Source organism: Mobula birostris, chromosome 2 (genome assembly GCF_030028105.1).
Source record: "Mobula birostris isolate sMobBir1 chromosome 2, sMobBir1.hap1, whole genome shotgun sequence".
NCBI lineage: Eukaryota > Metazoa > Chordata > Chondrichthyes > Myliobatiformes > Myliobatidae > Mobula > Mobula birostris.
Window position 1 is genome coordinate 199338190 of NC_092371.1, and position 23233 is coordinate 199361422.

The 23233-nt window shown below is 39.9% G+C and overlaps 1 protein-coding gene across 2 annotated transcripts in view; it reads right to left on the bottom strand.

The window, feature by feature from the left end:
* Window positions 1-23233, bottom strand: part of LOC140194002 (peptidyl-prolyl cis-trans isomerase FKBP1B) — a 40153-nt gene that overhangs the window by 16256 nt on the left and 664 nt on the right. For both annotated transcript variants that reach the window (XM_072251301.1, XM_072251300.1), the window contains exon 2: window positions 23071-23118. In XM_072251301.1, coding sequence (XP_072107402.1) covers window positions 23071-23118 — 48 coding nt within the window. The remainder of the gene's footprint in view (window positions 1-23070; window positions 23119-23233) is intronic.

The following is a 23233-nucleotide window of genomic DNA, read 5'->3' on the forward strand; positions in this document are numbered from 1 at the left end:
TCTCCCATCCACTACATAATGTACTGGGTGGGCACAGGAGTACATTCAGCCAGAGACTCATTCCTCCGAGATGCAGCACAGAGCGTGATAGGAAGTCGTTCCTGCCTGTGGCCATCAGACTTTACAACTCCTCCCTTGGAGGGTCAGACACCCTGAGCCAATAGGCTGGTCCTGGACTTATTTCATAATTTGCTGGCATAATTTACATATTACTATTTAACTATTTATGGTTCTATTACTATTTATTATTTATGGTGCAACTGTAATGAAAACCAATTTCACCCGGGATCAATAAAGTATGACTATGAGATCTTGGAAAGGTGCAAAAATAACAGGAAAAGATTCTTAGAGATAGGATCTATGGGCATTTAGAGAATCATGGTCTGATCAGGGACAGTCAGCATGGCTTTGTGAAGGGCAGATCGTGTCTAACAAGCCTGATAGAGTTCTTTGAGGAGGTGACCAGGCATATAGATGAGGGCAGTGCAGAGGATGTGATCGACATGGATTTTAGTAAGGCATTTGACAAGGTTCCACACAGTAGGCTTATTCAGAAAGTCAGAAGGGATGGGATCCAGGGAAGTTTGGCCAGGTGGATTCAGAATTGGCTTGCCTGCAGAAGGCAGAGGGTCGTGGTGGAGGGAGTACATTCAGATTGGAGGGTTGTGACTAGTGGTGTCCCACAAGGATCGGTTCTGGACCTCTACTTTTCATGATTTTTATTAACGACCTGGATGTGAGGGTAGAGGGGTGGGTTGGCAAGTTTGCAGGTGACACAAAGGTTGGTGATGTTGTAGATAGTGTAGAGGATTGTCAAAGATTGCAGAGAGACATTGATAGGATGCAGAAGTGGGCTGAGAATTGGCAGATGGAGTTCAACCCGGAGAAGTTGAACTTGAGGTGGTACACTTTGGAAGGACAAACTTCAAGGCAGAGTACAAAGTAAATGGCAGGATACTTGGTAGTGTGGAGGAGCAGAGGGATCTGGGGGTACATGTCCACAGATCCCTGAAAGTTGCCTCACAGGTAGATAGGGTAGTTAAGAAAGCTTATGGGGTGTTAGCTTTCATAAGTCGAGGGATAGAATTTAAGAGTCATGATGTAATGATGCAGCTGTATAAAACTCTGGTTAGGCCACAATTGGAGTACTGTGTCCAGTTCTGGTCGCCTCACTATGTGGAAGCATTGGAAAGGGTACAGAGGAGATTTACCAGAATGCTGCCTGGTTTAGAGAGTATGCATTATGATCAGAGATTAAGGGAGCTAGGGGCTTTACTCTTTGGAGAGAAAGAGGATGAGAGGAGATATGATAGAGGTGTACAAGATAATAAGAGGAATAGATAGAGTGGATAGCCAGCGCCTCTTCCCCAGGGCACCATTGCTCAGTACAAGAGGACATGGCTTTAAGGTAAGGGGTGGGAAGTTCAAGGGGGATATTAGAGAAAGGTTTTTTACTCAGAGAGTGGTTGGTGCGTGGAATGCACTGCCTGAGTCAGTGGTGGAGGCAGATACACTCGTGAAGTTTAAGAGACTACTAGACAGGTATATGGAGGAATTTAAGGTGGGGGGTTATATGGGAGGCAGGGTTTGAGGGTCGGCACAACATTGTGGGCCCAAGGGCCTGTAATGTGCTGTATTGTTCTATGTTCTCAGCCCATTGGGGTAATTAACTGACTAACAAATGAAAATAAATAAGCAACAGAAAACAACCAATTAAAAGAAACATTGAATTTTGAAAATTCAAATGTTGATTGCTTGGAAAGTTTTAGTCTTCACTACAAGGATATCAGAGAAGTTTAATATAAGCAAAGATAACACAAAAAGAACTAAGGGACTTTCAGTGCCTAGAGGGAGGAATACTGGAGAGTCATATGTCATCCATCAAGCTAGCTAATATTTTGAAAGACAATGCATTTATGATTTTCCCTAGTTTAGCTCTTCTCTAGTGTGCCTGATGGGTAAACATGAAATAGAATAAGGTATACCTTTACACTTTAACTTGATTGATTTTATATTCTTTTCCTGCACAGAGCCAATGTTATTAAAATAAGTTTATTTCTTTATAAGCTGGTTCTTATAAGCTCATGAGTAAATAATATTCACTTGAAGTTGCACATTTCTACCTCAAACCTGTTAATGAATGATATCTTAAGAATTCAGATGATTGAAACCTTGTGATCTATTTTCCTTGTCTGTCAAAATATACTTACAAACCAATACTGCTCTAATTAAATTGCTTTACATTTATATCATCTGCAATACAAATCCATATGCACTGTGTGATATCTGGAAAATCTACTTCTGTGAACTTAGCCAGAATTAAATAGTTGGATAATAATAATAATAATAATTTAAAGCAGCTCTGTGGAATGGTTAACCTTATGTGGAAGATGTTTCTGATTGAAGAATGAAGAAATAGAGCTTACAAAATTGGTATCAATAATAACACTATTGTGCAGCTGGACATTGGTAGGAACACAAATTCAATCCTGAGAGGAGTTCCTGGTATCTTTTAGTTGATGTAAATATTATGCAAGTTTTGTTTTGCACTGCATGTGGTCATTGGCACATCAATGTTTATTTAAAATAAACTACTTATTACCTTCATTATATGAAAAAATCTAATATGCAAGACTTAAATTAACCTTAACTATTTAGGAAAGTGGTAGATACAGTATTTATTGGTACATTGATACAGCTAGTAGAGCTGCCTCCTCACAGCTAGTGAACTGGGCTCAATCCTGATGACCAGTGCAGTCTGCAAGTTTGTTTGCATGTCATCCTTGTTCCATTGTAAATTGTCTGTCGTATGTATATGAATCCTACCATTTTGAGATTGGGGAAAAGCAGGTGTTCATGAGATTATGGGGAAAATGGTTTAGAGTTTGATAAGTTTCAAAATGGTCGCTATTGTAAAAGCACTGAAGAGCCCATTTCCATTCTGTACCTCTCCATAACTATAATACAAAATAAAATATTTTAACTAAAAAACTGCAACAGGGCCTTCTAATATCGAAAGGAAAAAGGTTCCAGAAGAGCAAATAATGTTCATACATGTTACAGTCAGCCCTAAAGAATGGAGTAGCAAATTCAAAAATAACTTCCAAAGATAAATTGGTTAAGTACACTTATAGGACTATGAAGAAAAGGAAGGGGGACTGAGACCAATAGACAAGTTCTTGTTTGAATTGACACAGACAAATCATTTCTCTGCTATGTCATCCTATGACTTTATCCTTCAGTATGTGCATATATCAACAGTGATACGAGCAGATAACATTTTAGCCTATTGCTTCAAACTTTGGGTTCCATAATTCTGAAATTCTTAATCTCTTTCTCAGCAGGAAACCACCAGTACTTTTTTTTACTTAAACATTTTCTGCAATTTTATTCCATCGATTGTGCTGGTAATCTATTCCAGCAATTTCATGATGCTCTTCAGAAAATAGCTTTTCATCCCCTTAACTTCTTACTCATCCTTGAATTCTGACTCAAAAAAAATCAATTCAGAACAAAAACAAATTCTGATTCTTTCAAAAATGTAATTCCTTCAAGGTTGCTGAAGGGGAACTTTAATTTGAAACTGACATATATCTGGCTTTAGAATTTATCTCAGAAACACACATAATTGATCCTTGTTATTACCTTTTTAAACAATTAATAAGCTTTTAGCTATCAGAATTTTGAACAGACCATTTAAGAAAAAAGATTGTACTTTGCTCATATAACAGCAATCTGTTCTTCTGTAGCTGGTTGCTCATTCACTTAACACAGTATGTTCTTTTGCATAGAACAAGAAGCGGAAGTATTCTCAGTGAGTACTCAGTTGCCAACCTTCACTTTTCTTTCAAAAAAGACCTCTTCAGTCATTTCTCAGTTTTCTCTGTTCAAGACAGAAAGAGATCCAGTTTGCTGATGCTTTCCCAATGGTCGTAACATTGCGGTTCGCCTAAAAAGAGGAAGCCTACTATCTGCAGTCATCATCTGTTCTCCACTTCATTATGATCCTCAATTGATCCTTCCTCTGGAGAATACATGCAGGATGCAGAAATTCTAGATTATGATGTACAAAATCGTCATCCACTACAGTATATTACTCATTAAGCAACAAAAATTTGCTCTCCAACTTAATGGTGGTCTCTTAGCCAGATGTGACAGCAACAATATTTTGTAAAATATGAAGGTAGGAAGGCATCACAGGTATCAGCCTTTATTGATTTACTGCCTCCTTCTGGTTTAAGTAACAAATAAATATTTCTCAACAAATCAACATTCCTACTGTCCAGCTAAAAATCTGAAATGGGGTACAAAGAAGCAGCAGAGTGTGATTACAGGATATTGCTTGTTAAAATACCAGTATATCCTTTACACGCAAACAACAGGAATTCTGCAGATGCTGGAAATTCAAGCTACACACATCAAAGTTGCCGAGACCAAACGTCGACTGTACCTCTTCCTAGAGATGCTGCCTGGCCTGCTGCGTTCACCAGCAACTTTGATGTGTGTTGCATATCCTTTACACATCTTATTGTGCAAGAAATCAATGACGATTTATTTATTGTGTGGCACAAGGTACAGTTAAATAACTTTGTCAAATAATGACAATTTAAATAGCATTAATAGTTATTTACATGCAAGTGCTACAGAAAAATCCGATTATATATAGGAGGTAGACACGAAAAATTCTGTCCAGGTGATGACTTGCTATTAGCTAATTGTGCTGAACACTACAGTTTTTAAAGATGGGAAGTTTACATTTACGCACAGTAAATTCAACTAAAATTGAAAAAGACATCAACGAAAGTGGAATTTTAAATAATGATGAATTTTAATGGCTAACAATCAATCTTTCAAGTTCTAGAGTAAACTATTAAGAATGGAACATTTTAAAATGTCTATGTTTGAAAAAATACATAACTCAAAATTAATTTCATTTTTCTCATAGTTTGGGAGAATACTTTGCATAATTGAACTTCTTAAAGTATCTATTGGGTTTGACAATTCCTGAATTTGATGGAAGTACTAATGATTCCCAAGCAAAAACATACAAGATAAATGACACCAAAGCTCATTTGTTTTGGTTCCTATTAATTATGTGCATTTACTAAATAGGGCAAAATGACTTTCCAAAAGAATCATAAGACCATAAGATATAGTTGCAGAATTAGGCCATTTGGCCCATCGAATCTGCTCCATTTTATCATGTCTGATCCATTTTCCCTCTCAGCCCCAATCTCCTGCTTTCACCCCTGCATTCCTTCATGCCCTGACCAATTAAGAATCTATCAACCACTGCCTTAAATATGCACAAAGACTTGGACTCCACAAGTGCTTGTGGCAAAGAATTCCACAGATTCACCACTCTCTGGCTAAAGAAATTTCTCTTCATCTCTGTTCTAAAAGGTTACCCTTCTAAGTCCTCTGGTCTTAGACTCTCCCACCATCATCTCCACATCCACCCTATCAAGGCCTTTCACCAGTCGATAGGTATCAATGAGGTTACCCCTCATTCTTCTGAATTCCAGTGAATACAGGCCCAGAGCCATCAGACACTCTTCAAATGACAGCTGTTACATCCTGGAATAATTTTTGTGTACCTCCTTTGAACCCTTTCTAGTTTCAACACATCCTTTCTAAGAGAAGGGACCCAAAACTGCTCACAATACTGCAAGTGAGGCCTCACCAGTGCTTTGTAAAATCTCAACATTTCATCCTTGCTTTTATATACTAGGCCTCTTGAAATGAATGCTAACATCACATTTGCCTTCCTCACCGTAGACTCAACATGGAAATTAACCTTTAGGGAATCCTGCATAAGGACTTCCAAGTCTCTTTGCGCCTTAGATTTTTGTATTTTTACTCCATTTAGAAAATAGTCAACCTTTTTACTTCTTCAACCAAAGTGCATGACCATATACTTCCTGACACAGTATTCATCTGCCACTTCTTTGACCATTCTCCTAACTCAAGTCCTTCTGTAGCCTCTCTACTTCCTCAAAATTATCTGCCCCTCCACTTATCTTCATATTGACATAGAGTCATAGAGCAGTACAGAAACAGGCCCTTTGGCCCATCTAGTCCATGCTAAAACCATTTAAACTGCCTACTCCTGTCGACCTGCACCTGGATCACAGCCCTCCATATCCCTATTATCCATGTACCCACCTAATCTTCTCCAAAACGTTGAAATCGAGCTCACATACACCAATTGTGCTAGCAGCTCAATCCATACTCTCACAACCCTCTGAGTGAAGAGGGTTCTTCTCATGTTCCCCTTAAACTTCTCACCTTTCACCCTTAACCCATGACCTCTGATTGTAGCCCCAAACAATCTCAGTGGGAAAAGCCTACCTATATTTACCCTGTCTCTACCCCTCATAATTTTGTATACCTCTATCAAATCTCCTCTCAGCCTTCAACGTTCTAAACAATACAGTCCTAACCTATTCAATCTTTCGTTATAATGCAGGTCCTCCAGACCCGGCAACAGCCTTGTAAATTTTCTCTTCACTCTTTCAATTTTGTTTACATCTTTCCTGTAGGTAGGTGTTCAGTTTTGGTCACAATACTCCAGATTAGGCCTCACCAACGTCTCATACAATTTCAACTGTCTTCTATACTCAATACATTGATTTATGAAGGCCAATGTGCCAAGAGCTTTCTTTACGAACCTATCTGCCCGTGACACCACTTTCAATGAATTATGGACCTGTATTCCCATATCCCTTTGTTCTACAACACTCCTCAGAGCCCTGTGTAAGACCTACCCTGGCTGATCCCACTGAAGTGCAAAACCTCATACTTGTCTGTATTAAATTCCATCTGCTATTTTTCAGCCCATTTTTCCAGGTGATGCAGATCCCTCTGCAAGCCATGATCGCCTTTCTCACTGTCCACTATACCCCCAATCTTGGTGTTATCTGCAAATTTGCTGATCCAGTTAACCACATTATTATCCAGATCATTATTATCCAGAACAACAAAGGACCCAGCACCATTCCCTGCAGCACACCACTAGTCACAGGCCTCCAGTCAAACAGGCAACCCTCTACTCCCACACTTTGGCTTCTCTCACAAAGCCAGTGTCTAATCCAATTTACTACCTCATCCTGAATGCCGAGCGACTGAACCTTCTTGACCAGCCTCCCATGCAGTACCTTGTAAAATGGCTTACTAAAGTCCACGACAACATCCACTGCCTTGCCTTCATCCACTTTCAAGGTAATTTCATTGTTAGACATGACCTACCACTCATGAAACCATGCTGACTAGCCTTAATCAGTTCACGTCTATCCAAATAGTTGTATATCCGGTCCCTTAGAACACCTTCCAATAACTTTCCCACAGCTGACATCAGACCCACCAGCCTATAATTTCCTGGTTTCTGTTGAGAGCCTTTTCTAAAAAAAAAGTGGAACAACATAGGGTATCCTCCAATGCTCTGGTACATCTCCTGTCGCTATGGGTGTTTTAAATCTCTCCTCAGGCCCCGGCAATTTCATCTGCAAACTTTGCAACAAAGCTATCAATTCCATCAGCCAAAACATCGACATGTAATGCAAAAAGAATCAGTCCCTACCACTGATCACCAGCAGCCAACCAGAAAAGGCTTCCTTTATTCCTACTTTTTGCCTCCTGCCCATCATCCACTGCTTTATCCATGCTAGAATCTTCCTTGTAATACCATGGGGCTTGTAGCGTGTTGAACAGCCCTATGTGTGGCACTTTGTCAAAGACCGGCTGAAAATCCAACTACACAACATCAACATCTCCTTTGTGTGTCCTGTTTGTTATTTCTTCAACGAATTCTAACAGATTTCTCAGACAAGATTTTCTCTTGAGGAAACCATGCCGACTAAGGCCTTTTTTTAAAATCATGTGCCTCCAAGTACTCTGAAACTACATGCTTAACAATTGACTCCAACATCTTCCCAACCACTGAGGTCAGACTAACTGGCCTATAGTTTCCTTTCTTTTGATTCTCTCCCTTCTTGAAAAGTGGAGTGACATTTGCAATTTTCCAGTCTTCCAGAACCATTCTAGTGATTCTTTAAAGATCTTTACCAATGCCTCCACAGTCTCTTCAGCTATCTCTTTCAGAACCCTGAAGTGTACACCATCTGACAAAGGTGACTTTATCTACCTTCAGACTTTTCAGTTTCCCAAGAACCTTCTTCTTAGTAATGGAAACTTCACACACTTTATGAGCCATGACACTTGGAAGTTCCATCATATTGCTAGTGTCTTCCACAGTGAAGACTGATGCAAAATACTTATTCAGTTTGTCCGCTGTTTCCTTGTCCCCCATTACTACCTCTCCAGCGTCATTTTCCTGTGGTCTGATACCCAGTCACGTCTCTCTTTTGCACCTTATGTAGCTGAAGAAACATTTGGCATCTTTAATATTATTGGCTAAATTAATTTTGTATTCCATCTTTACCTTCTTAATGTCTTTTTTTTAGTTACCTTCCGTTGGTATTTAAAAGCATCCCAATCCCCTAACTTCCCACTAATTTTTGCCCTCTCTTTGGCTTTCGTGTTGGCTTTGACTTCTCTTGTAAGACCAAAGTTGGGCCCTTGAAGACAGAAACGGGTGAAATTATTATGGGGAGCAAGGAAATGGCAGACGAGTTGAACAGGTACTTTGGAGTTGTCTTCACTAGGGAAGACACAAACAATCTCTCAGATGTAATAGTGGCCAGAGGACCTAGGGTAATGGAGGAACTTAAGGAAATTCACATTAGGCAGAAAATGGTGTTGGGTAGACTGATGGGACTGAAGGCTGAAAAATCCCCAGGGCCTGATGGTCTGCATCCCAGGGTACTTAAGGAGATGGCTCTAGAAATCGTGGATGCATTGGTAATCATTTTCCAATGTTCTATAGATTCAGGATCAGTTCCGGCGGATTGGAGGGTAGCTAATGTTATCCCACTTTTTAAGAAAGGAGGGAGAGAGAAAGCAGGGAATTATAGACCAGTTAGCCTGACATCAGTGGTGGGGAAGATGCTGGAGTCAATTATAAAAAATGAAATAGCGGCACATTTAGATAGCAGTAACAGGATCGGTACGAGTCAGCATGGATTTACGAAGGGGAAATCATGCTTGACTAATCATCTGGAATTTTTTTGAGGATGTAACTATGAAAATGGACAAGGGAGAGTCAGTGGATGTAGTGTACCTGGACTTCCAGAAAGCCTTTGATAATGTTCCACATAGGAGACTAGTGGGCAAAATTAGAGCACATGGTATTGGGGGTAGGGTACTGACATGGGTAGAAAATTGGTTGGCAGACAGGAAACAAAGAATAGGGATTAATGAGTCTCTTTCAGAATGGCAGGCAGTGACTAGTGGGGTACCACAAGGCTCGGTGCTGGGACCGCAGCTATTTACAATATACATTAATGATTTAGATGAAGGGATTAAAAGTAACATTAGCAAATTTGCAGATGACACAAAGCTGGGTGGCAGTGTGAAATGTAAGGAGGATGTTATGAGAATGCAGGGTGACTTAGGTTGGGTGAGTGGGCAGATACATGGCAGATGCAGTTTAAATGTGGATAAATGTGAGGTTATCCACTTTGGTGGCAAAAACAGGAAGGCAGATTACTCTCTGAATGGTGTCAAGTTATAGGAAAAGGGGAAGTACAATGAGATTTAGGTGTCCTTGTTCATCAGTCACTGAAAGTAAGCATGCAGGTACAGCAGGCAGTGAAGAAAGCTAATGGCATGTTGGCCTTCATAACAAGGCGAGTTGAGTATAGGAGCAAAGAGGTCCTTCTGCAGGTGTACAGAGCCCTGGTGAGACCACACCTGGAGTACTGCGTGCAGTTTTGGTCTCCAAATTTGAGGAAGGACATTCTTCCTATTGAGGTTTACGAGGTTAATTCCCAGGATGGCGGGACTGTCAAATGTTGAAAGATTGGAGCGACTGGGCTTGTATACACTGGAATTTAGAAGGATGAGAGGGGATCTGATTGAAACATATAAGATTATTAAGGGATTAGACACGCTAGAGGCAGGAAACATGTTCCCAATGTTGGGGGAGTCCAGAACCAGAGGCCACAGTTTAAGGGGTAGGCCATTTAGAACGAAGTTGAGGAAAAACTTTTTCACACAGAGAGTTGTGGATCTGTGGAGTGCTCTGCCTCAGAGGGCAGTGGATGCCAATTCTCTGGATGCTTTCAAGAAAGAGTTAGATAGAGCTCTTAAAGGTAGCAGAGTCAAAGGATATGGGGAGAAGGCAGGAACGGGGTACTGATAGTGGATGATCAGCCATGATCACAGTGAATGGCAGAGCTGGCTCTAAGGGCCAAATGGCCTACTCCTGCACCTATTGTCTATTGTATTGTTACCCAATTTCCCTCGGGATCAATAAAGTATGACTATGTCTATGTAAGCCATGGTTGTGTCATCTTGCCTTTAGAATACCTCTGCCTCTTCAGGATGTGCCTTCCGAATTGCTTCCAGAAATTCCAGCCATTGCTGCTCTGCAGCATTCCCTGCCAGTGATCTTTTCTAATTAATTCTGGCCAACTCCTCTCTCTTGCCTCTGTTATTCCCTTTGTTCCAGTGTAATACTGATACATTTGACTTTGGCTTCTCCTCAAATTTCAGGGTAAATTTAATCATATTATGATCATTTTCTCCTAAGGATTCTTTTACCTCAAGCTCTCTAATCAATTGTGGTTCATTGCACAACACCCAATCCAGAACAGCTGATCCCCTAGCAGGCTCAACCATGAGCTGCTCTAAAAAGCCAACTTGTAGGCACTCTAAAAATTCCCCCTCTTGAAATCCAGCATGAACATCATTTTCCCAATCTACCTGCACATTAAAATCTATGACTATTGTAACTTTACCCTTTTGGCATACATTTTCTACCTCCCGTTATAATTTACAGAACTCATCCTTACTACTGTTTAGGAATCTGTATATAAATTTCAGCAGGATCTTTTTACCCATGCAGTTCCTTAGCTCTGTCCACAATGATTCAACACCTTTCAACCCCATGTCATCTCTTTCTAATGATTTGATTTAATCTTTTCACCTGAGCAACAACACACCTTCTGTCTTCCTGCCTGTCCTTTCAATATGTGTATCCTTAGACATTAAGCTCCCAGCTATAATTTTTCAGCCATGAATCAGTGCTGCCTACCTCATTCATGCCAAATCTGTAAATGTGTTACAAGTTCATTTACCTTATTCCATATACTATGCACATTCAAATATAACACCTTCAGTCCTGTAGTCACCCGTTTACATTTTGATTTTGTTGATTTTGTCCACCTTTTACATTTCAACTTATCTTGTTGACTGTAATTTTGCCCTATCATCAGCCTCACCTCACTAGGAATCTCACTACATATTGCTTCTACTTGTAAATGAACTACCTCATCTTTAGCAATATCACTCCAGTTCCCATCCACCTGCCAAATTAGTTTAAACTCACCCAAACAATTAGCCAACCTGCTCACAATGATATTGGACCCCCTCTGGTTCAGGTAGAACCTGTCCCTTTTGTAGAGGCAATACCTTCCCCAAAAGAGATCCCAAAGATCCACAAATCTGAACCCCTACCCCAGTTCCTCAGCCATGTGTTCGCATCCAAGTCATCCAATTCTTACCCTCACTGGCATGTGGCACAGGCAGCAATCCAGAGATTACTACCCTGAAGGTCCTGTTTCTCAGCTTTCCTAGTTCCCTGAAATCTCTCTTCAGGACCTCCTCACCTTGTCTATGTCATTGGTGCTAATATGTACCTGCTCAACCTCGGCCTTAAGAATGCCATGGGCCTGATCAGAGATATCCCTGATCCTGGCACCAGGGGGACAACATGCCATCCATTTCTCTCCATTGTGCCCACAGAACCTCATTACTGTCCCTCTAACTAAGGAATCTCTTATCAACACTGCAGTCCTCTTCACCTCTGCTCTTATGAGGCACAGCACCAGACTCAGTGCCAGAGACCCAGTCATTGTAGCTCCCCCCAGTAGGTTGTCCCCCTCAATAGTATCTAAATTTGTATACTTATTACTGAGGGGAACGGCCACAGGAGTACCCTGCACTGGCTGTGCATTTCCCCTCCTTCTCCTGACAGCCACCCAGTTACCTATCTCCTGCAACCTAGGGGTGACTACCTCCCTGTAGTTCCTGTCAATCAGCTCCTCATTCTTCCGTACAAGTCAAAGGTCATCGAGCTACCAGTCCAGTTCCTTAATATGTTCCCTCAGGAGCTGCAGCTCGGTGCACCTGGTGCAGATGTGTTTACCTTGGAGACTGGAGTTCTCCCAGACTTCCCACATCTCATACAGAGTACAAAACACTGCTCATGGAGCCATCCTCACTAAACTACTATACCCTAACAGATGAGAAATAAACAAATAAGGACAGAGAGGGAGTAACTTACAAGGCAATTTACCTCACCCATGCTTGATCTCGCCTGATGATGAGCCAAAGCCACTCTAAACACTGGCACACGGCAAAAGAATGGGCACTGCACTTGCACTCGAGTTGTCTTTATCGCCTCCTTCTGATAAATCCCTTTTACTGACTGGTTGCTCCATAACTCAGAGAAAGTGCCACAAAACTCTGCCCTTAAAATCTCGATTGCACCGTCCTGATTAAAAGTTAGCTTTTTTTTAAAATGTATCTCTGATGTGGATTGACCAACTCATCATATAGTAAGGAAATGTATGAAAGCACTCAGTGAGAAAAAAATATGGTTGAAGTACATGTTGGGTATTTATTTTTTGCTTTGTTTAATAAAGAATAAGACAACTTTATCTGGTTGAATTTGCAAACTGCAAGTTTTGTAGGCAACATAGTGCACCTGGTAGAGTAGGGATGGGTGATTAAAATAATGTCATATACAACAGATCAGAAAGTAAATAATTGGACAGTAGCCCTACAGTGCACATCTGTATGCAAGATCAGCTTTTTACTGTATCTTGGTATGTGACAGCAATAAACCAAATCCAAATCTCACCTGAAGTGCCCTGTCTTCAACTAATCTCAGATTCTTCAAATAAAATTCTTAAAATAAAATGTGCAGTTGCTACTTGAAGCAAAAAGACAAAACACTTTTGACAATTCATTAAAATTTGTTGTTATTTTAATTCTTACAAAGCCATGCAAGAATAATTCTTGCATTACAAATTGAAAAACCAAAATGACACTGCATTGAATATTACTTCACATAATTAACATATCATTACAGAATTGTTGAATGGGCTAAAGGAACTACTGTACAATACAGAAGCTGAATTCATTTTCTTCAGAAATTTTCCAGAGCAATAGTCAGTGAGCTGTAAAAATATAATAGAAACTCAGGTGGTCCAAAGAAAATAATTTCCTTCCACCTACTAATAATCTTGGTATTTATATAACATTTCCCTTCATGCTATCTTTTAACTGGCAAGGATGACATTCAAAATTTACTGAATCTGATCATCTTTTTAATCCAAAAGCTGCCACTGTTGAATTTAGTTGTTTTGGTGGCCAGCTGATAAACATATTATCCTCATGCTGAAAGGGACCTGAATGTCCAATGTTACACATTGTATCGGAAGAGTAGGAAGGTAGGCAAAGGGGTTACCTGGCTCTGCTGGTAAAGAATGGTATGAAATCATTAGAAAGATGTGACATAGGATTAGAAGGTGTTGAATCCACGTAGCTTGAGTTAAGAAAGTGGAAGAGTAAAAAGTCCCTGATGGAAGCTATATACAGGCCTCTAAACAGTAACCAGAATGTGGACTACAGATTACAATGGAAAATAGAAAAAGCGTGTCAAAAGGGCATCGTTATTAGGTTAGATTAAACTTTATTGTCATTGTGCCGAGTACAGATACAAAGCCAATGAAATGCAATTAGCATCTGACCAGAAGTGCAAAATAATGGTATTATTTACAAAATAACTGCAAATAAAAAGTGCTACAGCATACAAATATAAAAGAACTGGGACAGTCCAATATGGGTGCAATACTGCTTAGCGCTGTGATGTGAGGTTCAGCAGGGTCACAGCCTCAGGGAAGAAGCTCTTCCTGTGCCTGCTGGTGCAGAAGCAGAGGCTCCTGTTGCGCCTACTGGATGGCAGGAGAGTAAAAAGTCCATGGTTAGAGTGAGATGCATCCCTGATAATGCTTTTCGCCCTGCCCAGGCAGCGTTTATAGTAGATGTTCTCAATGGTGGGCAATTGAGTGCCGATAATCTGCTAGGCAGTTTTCACCACCCACTGGAGTGCTTTGCGGTCCGATACGGGACAATTGCCATACCACACTGAGGTGCAGTTGTTGAGTATGCTCTCAATGGTACAGCAGTAAAAGTCCGTCAGTATCCTGGGACAGAGGTGAGCTTTCTTGATGCTCCGCAGGAAGTCATGGGAGATTTTAATATGCAGGTAGATTGGGAAAATCAAGTTGGTAAGGGATCTTAAGAGAGTGAATTTGTTGAATGCCTACGAGCTAGATTTTTAAAGCAATCTGTCATTGAGTTTTCTAGGAGATCAGTATACTGGATTGGGTGCTATGTAATAAACCAGAGGCAATTAGGGAGCTTAAGGTAAAGGAACCCTTAGGAGACAGTGATCACAATATGATTGAGTTCAACTTGAAATTTGATAGGGAGAAAGTAAAGACTGACGTAGGAGTATTTCAGTGGAGTGAAGGAAATTACAGTGATATGAGAGAGGAGTTGGTCAAAGTAAATTGGAAGCAGATGCTGGCAGGATGACAGCAGAGCAACAATGGCTTCAGTTACTGGGAAAAATGAGGAAGGTGCAGGACAGATGTGTTCCAAAAACAAAAAAATACTCAAATGGCAAAATAGCACAACCATGGCTGACAAGGGAAGTTAAAGCTAATGTAAAAGCAAAAGAGAGGCAAAATTAGCGGGAAGACAGAGGATTGAGAAGCTTTTAAAAGCCTACAGAAAGCAACTAAAATAATCATTAGAAGGGAAAAGATCAAATATGAAAGCAGGCTTGCAAACAATATCCAGGTGGATAGAGAAAGCTTTTTCAAGTATATAAAAAATAAAAGAGTGATGAGAGAGGATGTAGGACTGCTAGATTGGCTGACTGGGAGGAGGTAGCAAGTGGGAATAAAAGTATCCTTTTCTGGTTGGCTGCCAGTGACTAGTGGTGTTCCACAGTGGTCATTGTTGGGACTACTTCTTTTTATGCTGTGTATCAATAATTTGGATGATGGAATGGTAGCTTTTTTGCCAAGTTTGCAGACGATACGAACATTAGTGGAAGCAAAGGTAGTGTTGAGGAAACAGGTAGGCTGCAGAAGGATGAAGACAGATTAGGAGAATGGGCAAGAGAGTGGCAAATAAAATAGTGTTGGAAAATGCAGGGTCATGCATTCTGAAGGAAGAAATAAATATGCAGAGTGTTTTCTAAATGGGGAGAAAATCCAAAAATCTGAGATGCAAAGGGATTTTGGAGTCCTTGTGCAGAATATCCTAAAGGTTAACTTGCAGGTTGAGTCAGTGAAAAGGAAAGTAAATGCAATACAGGCATTCAGTTCAAGCGGTTGAGAATATAAGAGCAGGGATGTGATGCTGAGGCTTTCGAAGGCGCTGGTGAGGCCTCCCCTTGAGTATAGTGAACAGTTTTGGGCCTTTTATCTTAGAAAAGATGTTCTAGCATTGGAGAGGGTCTAGAGGAGGTTCACAGGGATGATTCTGGGAATGAAAGGGTTATCATATGAGGAACGTTTGATGGCTGTGGGCCTGTACTCACTAGAACTTAGAAGGGTGAGGGAGGATATCATTGAAACCTTTCGGAAGTTGAAAGGCCGAGACAGAGTAGATATGGAAAGGATGTGTCCCATGGTGGGGGAGTCTATGACAAGAGGGAACAGCTTCAGGATAGAGGTGCATCTATTTAAAACAGAGGTGCAAAGGAATTTCTTTAGCCAGAGGGAGGTGAATTTGTGGAATTTGTTACTACAGGCAGCTGTGGAGGCCAGGTTATTGGGTGTATTTAAGGCGGAGATTGAAAAGTTCTTGATTAGCCACGGCATGAAAAGTTATGGGGAGAAGACCGGGGAGTGGGGCTGAGGAGGGGGCAAAAACGATCAGCCATGATTGAATGGCGGAACAGACTCGATGAGTCAAATGGACTAATTCTGTTCCTATGCCTTACGTTCTTGTATTCTTTTGAAAACTATTTCAGTCATTTCGTTCATTTGGATAAATGATAGTATGTCACACAAAAGGGACTATTTCAAATTGACCAGCATTCTATCAAGGAATATTTAAGAAGAAATTTATTTTCTACCCACACTAAATTTCAACAACTTTTGAATTCTATTAGAGCCTCAATTGTTCCCTCTCCTAATTTTCTTGTCATCTACCTTTCCTTTCAGTTCCTCAGTTTACTGTGTTTCACTATCCCTCCTAATTTTTCCCTCTGATTCCAAATGGTCAATCCATAGCAGAAATCTTAGTTTCATTTCCTTACATTACCATGTTCTGAATTCCAAGCTCCACACAATGTCATGTTCCTCAAAGAATCAAAGTACGTTTATTTTCACTGTACTGTATACAGAATACAACTCTGAGATTTGTCTTCTCACAGACAACCACGAAACAAAGAAACACTGTGGAACCTGTTCAAAGAACCAATGTGCAAAAAAAAAATAGATTGCACAAACAGCAAAAAGCAAGAGAACAACATAGATTATTAAACACCAAACTAGGAGACCAGCAGCATTCAGTTTAGTTTAGTTCAGTGCCACACCAGTAGGTCACAGAGACAGTCTTCACCGAAGTGCCCCAATCAAACTACTCACAGACAGCAAAAAGAGTAACCAGAATCTAGAAACACATGCCACATGAACCTCAAAGTCCCCCAAGATGAGTCATTGGCCACGACCCTTGCTGATCAATCCTTACAACTTGGAACCCAAGACTTTCCTCCAACAGCAGCTAGCGAGAGGGAGAAGACCAGTCAAATGCAAGCAGATGGCACTGAATAACGACCGGCACACCCTCCACTCTCAGCCTTGTCAACTTAAACCTTGCTCAACACCTCAATTGGAGAGAAGGAATGGAGCCAATCATGTACTCATGACCTACTTCCAGGCCACACACTTTACTCCCAACCTCTCCAAACTCCCTCAGAGACAGCAATGTGCCAGATCGCTCAATCAGCCCAAAAAACACACTATCAAAATGTAAAGCACAGGCTCCAATTGCATGCAGCTTTGTATTAGAATCATATTTTAAAAAGTAGCAGTAAAAGTAGTTTCATGAACTGTCTGTAAGACGTCACTGTTGTTCTCTGAAAAACATGAGGATAGGTATCTCCAGGGTTGGACCTCAGGTAACTACAGGAAGCAAGGGAGAAAATTGCTGAACCTTTGGCGATGATCTTTCTGTCCTTACTGACCACAAGAGTATTACCAGATGAATAGAGGGTGGCAAATGCTATTCCTTAGTTCGAGAAAGGGAGTAAGGATAACCCTGAGAATTATAAACCTGTGAGTCTTACTCTAGTGGTGAGCAAATTATTGGAGAAGATGCTTAGAGAAAGGAATTATGAGCATTTGAAGAAACATTGTCTAATTAGGGATAATCAGCATGGCTTTGTGACAGGCAGGTCATGCATCACAAACCTGAATTAATTCTTTGAGAATGTGACAAAGCATATTAACGAAGAGAGAGCTGTGGATATGGGGTATATAGATTTTAGTAAGGCATTTGACAAGCTTCCCCATGTTCGGCTCATCCAGAAAGTCAGGAGGCATGGGACCCAGGGAAATTTGGTTATGTGGATACAGAATTGATTTCCCCATAGAAAGTAGACGGTGGTAGTAGATGGAGTATATTCTGCCTGGAGGTCGGTGACCAGTGGTATTCTGCAGAAATCTGTTCTGGGACTCCCTGCTCTTTGTGATTTCCATAAATGACTTGGATGAGAAAGTGGAAGGGCGTGTTAGTAAGTTTGCAGATGGCACGTAGGTTGGTAAAGTGAACAGTGTGGAGAATTTTTGAAGGTTACAGTGGACATTGACAAGATGCAGAGTTGGACTGAGAAGTGGCAGATGCAGTACTCTTTCTTCTATGTGATAAGTAGTCTTCCATCCACGTCAACACACTACTTCCATGAGCTTTTATTTTATGCAGTGGATTTTTATGTGGCACCTTATAAAATGACTTCTATGAATCCAAATAAAGTGCATCTACAGCTTCCTCACTACTGACACTGCCCAATACATCCATGAAAACACAGTTTTCCTTTTATAAAACGGTGACTTGGTTTGACTGCATTAAGCTTCTCTAAATGACTAACTACTTCTTCCTTGATTATGTCTCCAGTAATTTGCCTTCAATAGCTAGTTTCCTTCTTTTCGTTGTCTTTCCTTTCTTAACAATGGTGACACATTTGTGGCTTTCCAATCTGCTGGTATCCTTCTGGAACCAAGTACATTTTGAAAACTATCAGCCAATGGTCCCACCATCTCTGAACCATTTATTTTAAAAGCCCTGGATACAGGTTATGGGGTCCTGGTGACTAGTTTGTCTTTAGACCCACTAGCTTTTCTCAACACCTTATCCTTCAAGATAGGAATTGTTACAATTTCTCCCTTGCTATTTGAAATTAGCCCATCTGCCAACTTGGATCATTTCCAGTGTCTTCCGCTGCGAAGATTGAAGGAAAATATTGGCTCAAATTACATGCCATTTCCTTATTTCCTATTATTTACTCCAGAGTCTAACCCTCCAAGGATCCCACACTTCCCTTTCTACCCTCTTCATTTTTGTGTCCAAAGAAGCTTTTGCTGTTTGTTTTTATATTACCTGCCAGTTATTTTCCATAATCAGTTTTCTCCCAAACTATAAGCTTTTTAGTCTCTTCTGGTTCCTGAAAAATTCCAAGCCCCCTGGTCTACCACCAGCTTTTGGTATTTTATAAATGGGTCAAAGTGAGGAATTATTTATACAGCTGACTATCATAATTTTTCACAGCAGAAATCTAAGATCTTACAAGAAAGAAGTTAATGCTTCAGCTGTTTTCTTCACAGCTATATTAACAGCACTATATTAACAGTGCTTTACAGTGTGTGCAACATGAATGCGAAAGTGTGAAGAATTATGAATACGAGGTTGGAGCACTTGTGACACAAAATTGTAACAAAGGCATCCTATCTACTTAAAGTATAATCAATTACTACTAATGACACATAGACTGCTTTGAATTGATTAGAACAATGTAGGAACTGAAAGTTTCCACTCCATATTCACCACTTCAACAGACCCAAAGACTAAATGATGGAAATACTCTGATATGTACAGGTCATTAACACCTCACATATTCTGTGAACGGCAAAATAAACACGGAAATGATGTTTTGACAGCTGGAAAAGCTGAACATACAATAGAGAATTGACGTATACTGAAACTTGACAAGGATGGAAGGAAATGTGGCACACGTGTCAAACAAACAGATGAATTACTGTATTTTGAGTTACAAAACCTAAGAGGCAGTGGAAAATAGATCAAGTAGGTTTTGTTGTTTCGTCACAAATTTTATCTCTTTTTCAAATCTCACCTACACCAACCCCACACACCAAAAAGCCACATTAATTCTCATCAAATATAGATACCACCCTGATAGATAGTGCTTAGAACCGAATCTACCAATCTCACATGAATTTAGAGCCTGGAATGTTTTTGCCTTATTTAAATTTGGCTACAAAGATAAGAGGAGATTTGGAGATAATAATTAAATAAAAGATCTCCTTTTTCAATACAAGTTTAATTTGGGTGGACATACAGGATCCCATGACACCGTTTCAAGCAGAGCAGGAATTTGAGGATTACTGAGTCACTGAGTCAACACACCCATAATCAAATTAACAATGTTTCTGGAATTTTAAGATCAGGTTATTAACAGTCAGAACTGAGACACTCCAGAAGTGCACAGATCTACCTCTGCAATTAAATCATCCAAAAAGCATACATTGAATTTGCAGCTTTTCCCTCCTTGAATCCCGAGTTTCCGATTCTATATTCAACCACTCCCTTTTTCTGGCACTTTTCCATGCAACTGTAGGAGTGGCCATATGCCCCGCTCCCCCGTCCCCACTATCCAGGGATCCAAACTGTCCTTCCAAGTGTAAATGCAATTCACCTGCACTTCCTCTAATCCTGGTGTTCAATACATGGTCTCCTCTATATAGTGGTACCCTTGCAGACAGGTGCTTTGCAAATCATTCATCCATTCTGTTTTTCTTTACAAAATTTCCCACCTTCTGTCACTTTAATTCTCTAACCCTGTCCCACTCTGACCTCTGTCTTCAGCCTCCTACACTGCACATCATCGGGGCAGTGCAAAGAACAGCACCATCTAAGCAAAATGCAGCCTAAATTGCAGGTAACTAGCTTTGTACTTCCTCCATATTTTAAATTTTTTCTTTCTTTCAGGTTTCTCTATCTCTAACTGCCAGTATTTAAAAACTTTGATCTCCACCCAACCACAGATAATCCACAAACACGAGAATATTGTCAGATGCTGGAAATCCAAGCAACACACACAAATTGCTGGAGGAACTCAGCAGGCCAGGCAGCATCTATGGAAAAGAGTAAACAGTCAACATTTCAGGCTGAGACCTCACATCAGGATACATCTTCTAATCTACCTTCTCTCCCTTCCCACAAATTTAACATGCATTTGCACTATCAGTTTTCCAGATTTGATGGCAAATACTTGGTCTTGAAAACTGATTTTATCTCTGTCTATAGTGGCTCTGCTGAGTGTTTCTTTTTCATATTTTTGTTTTGGTTTGCCGCACTTATGGGTTTTATTTTGCTCTGAAATACTTAAGTCCTGCAAGAGGTTACCAACAACTTTGATGACTGACTTAGTTCAAATTATGACCAGAACTAACCGGGTATGCTATCTTGGAGTAATCTCTTTGGAGATTCTTACAGCCTTAATTTCAGGTGTTTGAACTTTTTTCCTAAAATAATTTCTGCATTAATTGAAAGACAAACAAAAGCTAATAATTTGAATTATTTAGTTATTTATATCTGTGACATCAATAATTTCTTCTGTATCTGTTTAAGAAGAGCTCTTGTTTCTTGCATTAGCCGTGCACCATCTCTAGCCTGCCAGCTGTTCTGCTTCTTCTTGTAATGTTAAATAGCAAACCAACATAGTGCATTACCACATCCTATTGAGTTGGAGTGTGAGCAAAGAGACAGCAAGTATACCACTAAATTAACCATCCCAATGAAAACTCAAATAATATCAAAAAGTCTAATGCTTTGCAGAAAGTCAAATACGCACTTTTATACGTTACATTGACAGTGATATCCTAATGAACTTGCATTGTTAAGCTATGTCTGTCCCAAAAATCTCAATTCAGCAACTAGATGTTTCTTTTGCAGCTCACAGGAACTATATTCAAACAATATATGGCATTCCCATAAAATTATAGGGAGTGTACTTCACTTCACTTTGATTGCTTGGAAAGAATGTCTGCCACCTTGTTTCCTTCAACCTCAACATGGGCAGGAACTCATATGAACTGTATACACAGGCCTAGATCCTGCAGCCTCAACAGACGTTGTCCAACCTCAAGAAGAATGCCTGGCTTACAATTTTAATTACCTATTTTAATAGATGTTAAGACTGAGAATGAATCAGAGCACATAAGTACATAATCAGGGTGTACTTCTTCAATTTATTCCAAGGCTAAAATGATAACAACCATCTCAGACATGTATACTGATACTTTGTCTGATGATCTTTTCTTAATAGTTAGCTGAAACTTTAGAAAATAAGCAGAAGCACCTGTATGACTGGTCAATGGATCTTTTGAACTATCTAGGTAGATACGCAAGAATCCATAATAACTGCCTTGCATATATTGCTGAACTTCCTATACCACTGATAAATAATCTCCGAAGACCCATATCAACCACAAGCAAAGGGAAAAGCCAGTGACAAATGACATAAAGGGGGTACACTGGGACCATAATCCACATTAAACAACCCAAGATTTTGTGCCCATTTACTCAAAACTGAAGACTTTACAAATGCAATGCTCTCAACACACTACTAATGTTGCCAATATTGGATGACCAACTTTATGCCCTGTTACATTAGCCCAATAAACTAATGCTAACTATAAGCCAGCAGTTCTGAAATGGAGAACAGACTTTTGAGGAAAGTTCACTAGCAAAATAAATTGGACTAGGTAAGCCAGCAATTCTCGGAAAACAGTACCTTGCCAAATAAGACAATTGTTCAAAGCTAAATGACAAAGTGCTACCAAGAATATTAAAAATTTACTTCTAAAAAGGTGGGATGCTTCAAAAGTGCTGAAAAGATCTCATTTGTCAAATATCAAACCCAATGTCTTATTCCAAGAGACAATGTACAAGATTCCAATGTACCCTGCAGGTGCATTAAACAGTGTACTGTATGTATGTTCAGTAACACTGTAAACAAAGTGTTACTTGCAAAACCACTAGCATTGTGTCAAAATGCTTTACCAATGGTTTACTGTATAATGGATTAATAAGAAATAGTTACTTGATTCATTCATCTGGAGACATTTATTAATTACTGTTTTTCTACATTTATCAGTTTAGTAGCAGTTGAGGCTCACAGATTATGTATCTACAAATAAGAAACCCTTCCTTCTTGAATTTTTCTCCTTTTGTTTTGCACCAGCCCAAGACATGCACTATCTCCGGTCAGCAGAGTGAACTGCTTCTGGGACTTTGCCAGTATTCTGCAATCAGTACTCAAAAGCTACACAGGGGCAGCTGAAAGCAGTTCTTCCTATCATCTACTCTTCCTCCCTGGAGAAAAGGATTTGGCTATGTCTCAGCATTTTGCCATGGTGTCATGGTCAAAATAAAATAAAGACTTCCGTGTGAGAGAGGCTGCAAATTTGGGAGCAGATCCTGGCATCCTTCATTAAACTAGGTTGGAGTTCCACAAACACCACTATAGATGCCATCTTCAGAAAGCTGCAATGCCCATTACTGCCCACTGGTGACATTCTTTTTAATATCAAATTGAAGTGTATCATTCATAGAATACATTACCTATATAGTGAACAACGCATGTCTGTCCTTTTTTTGGAAATGTCCTGCCTAAAAAAAAATTATAATTAGTACATTTTTATAGTTAGTACCTGTACTTATTATGTATGAAGTTTACCAATGACTTGAAATAGATTCCACAGCAATATATTGAAATGTAAATTGC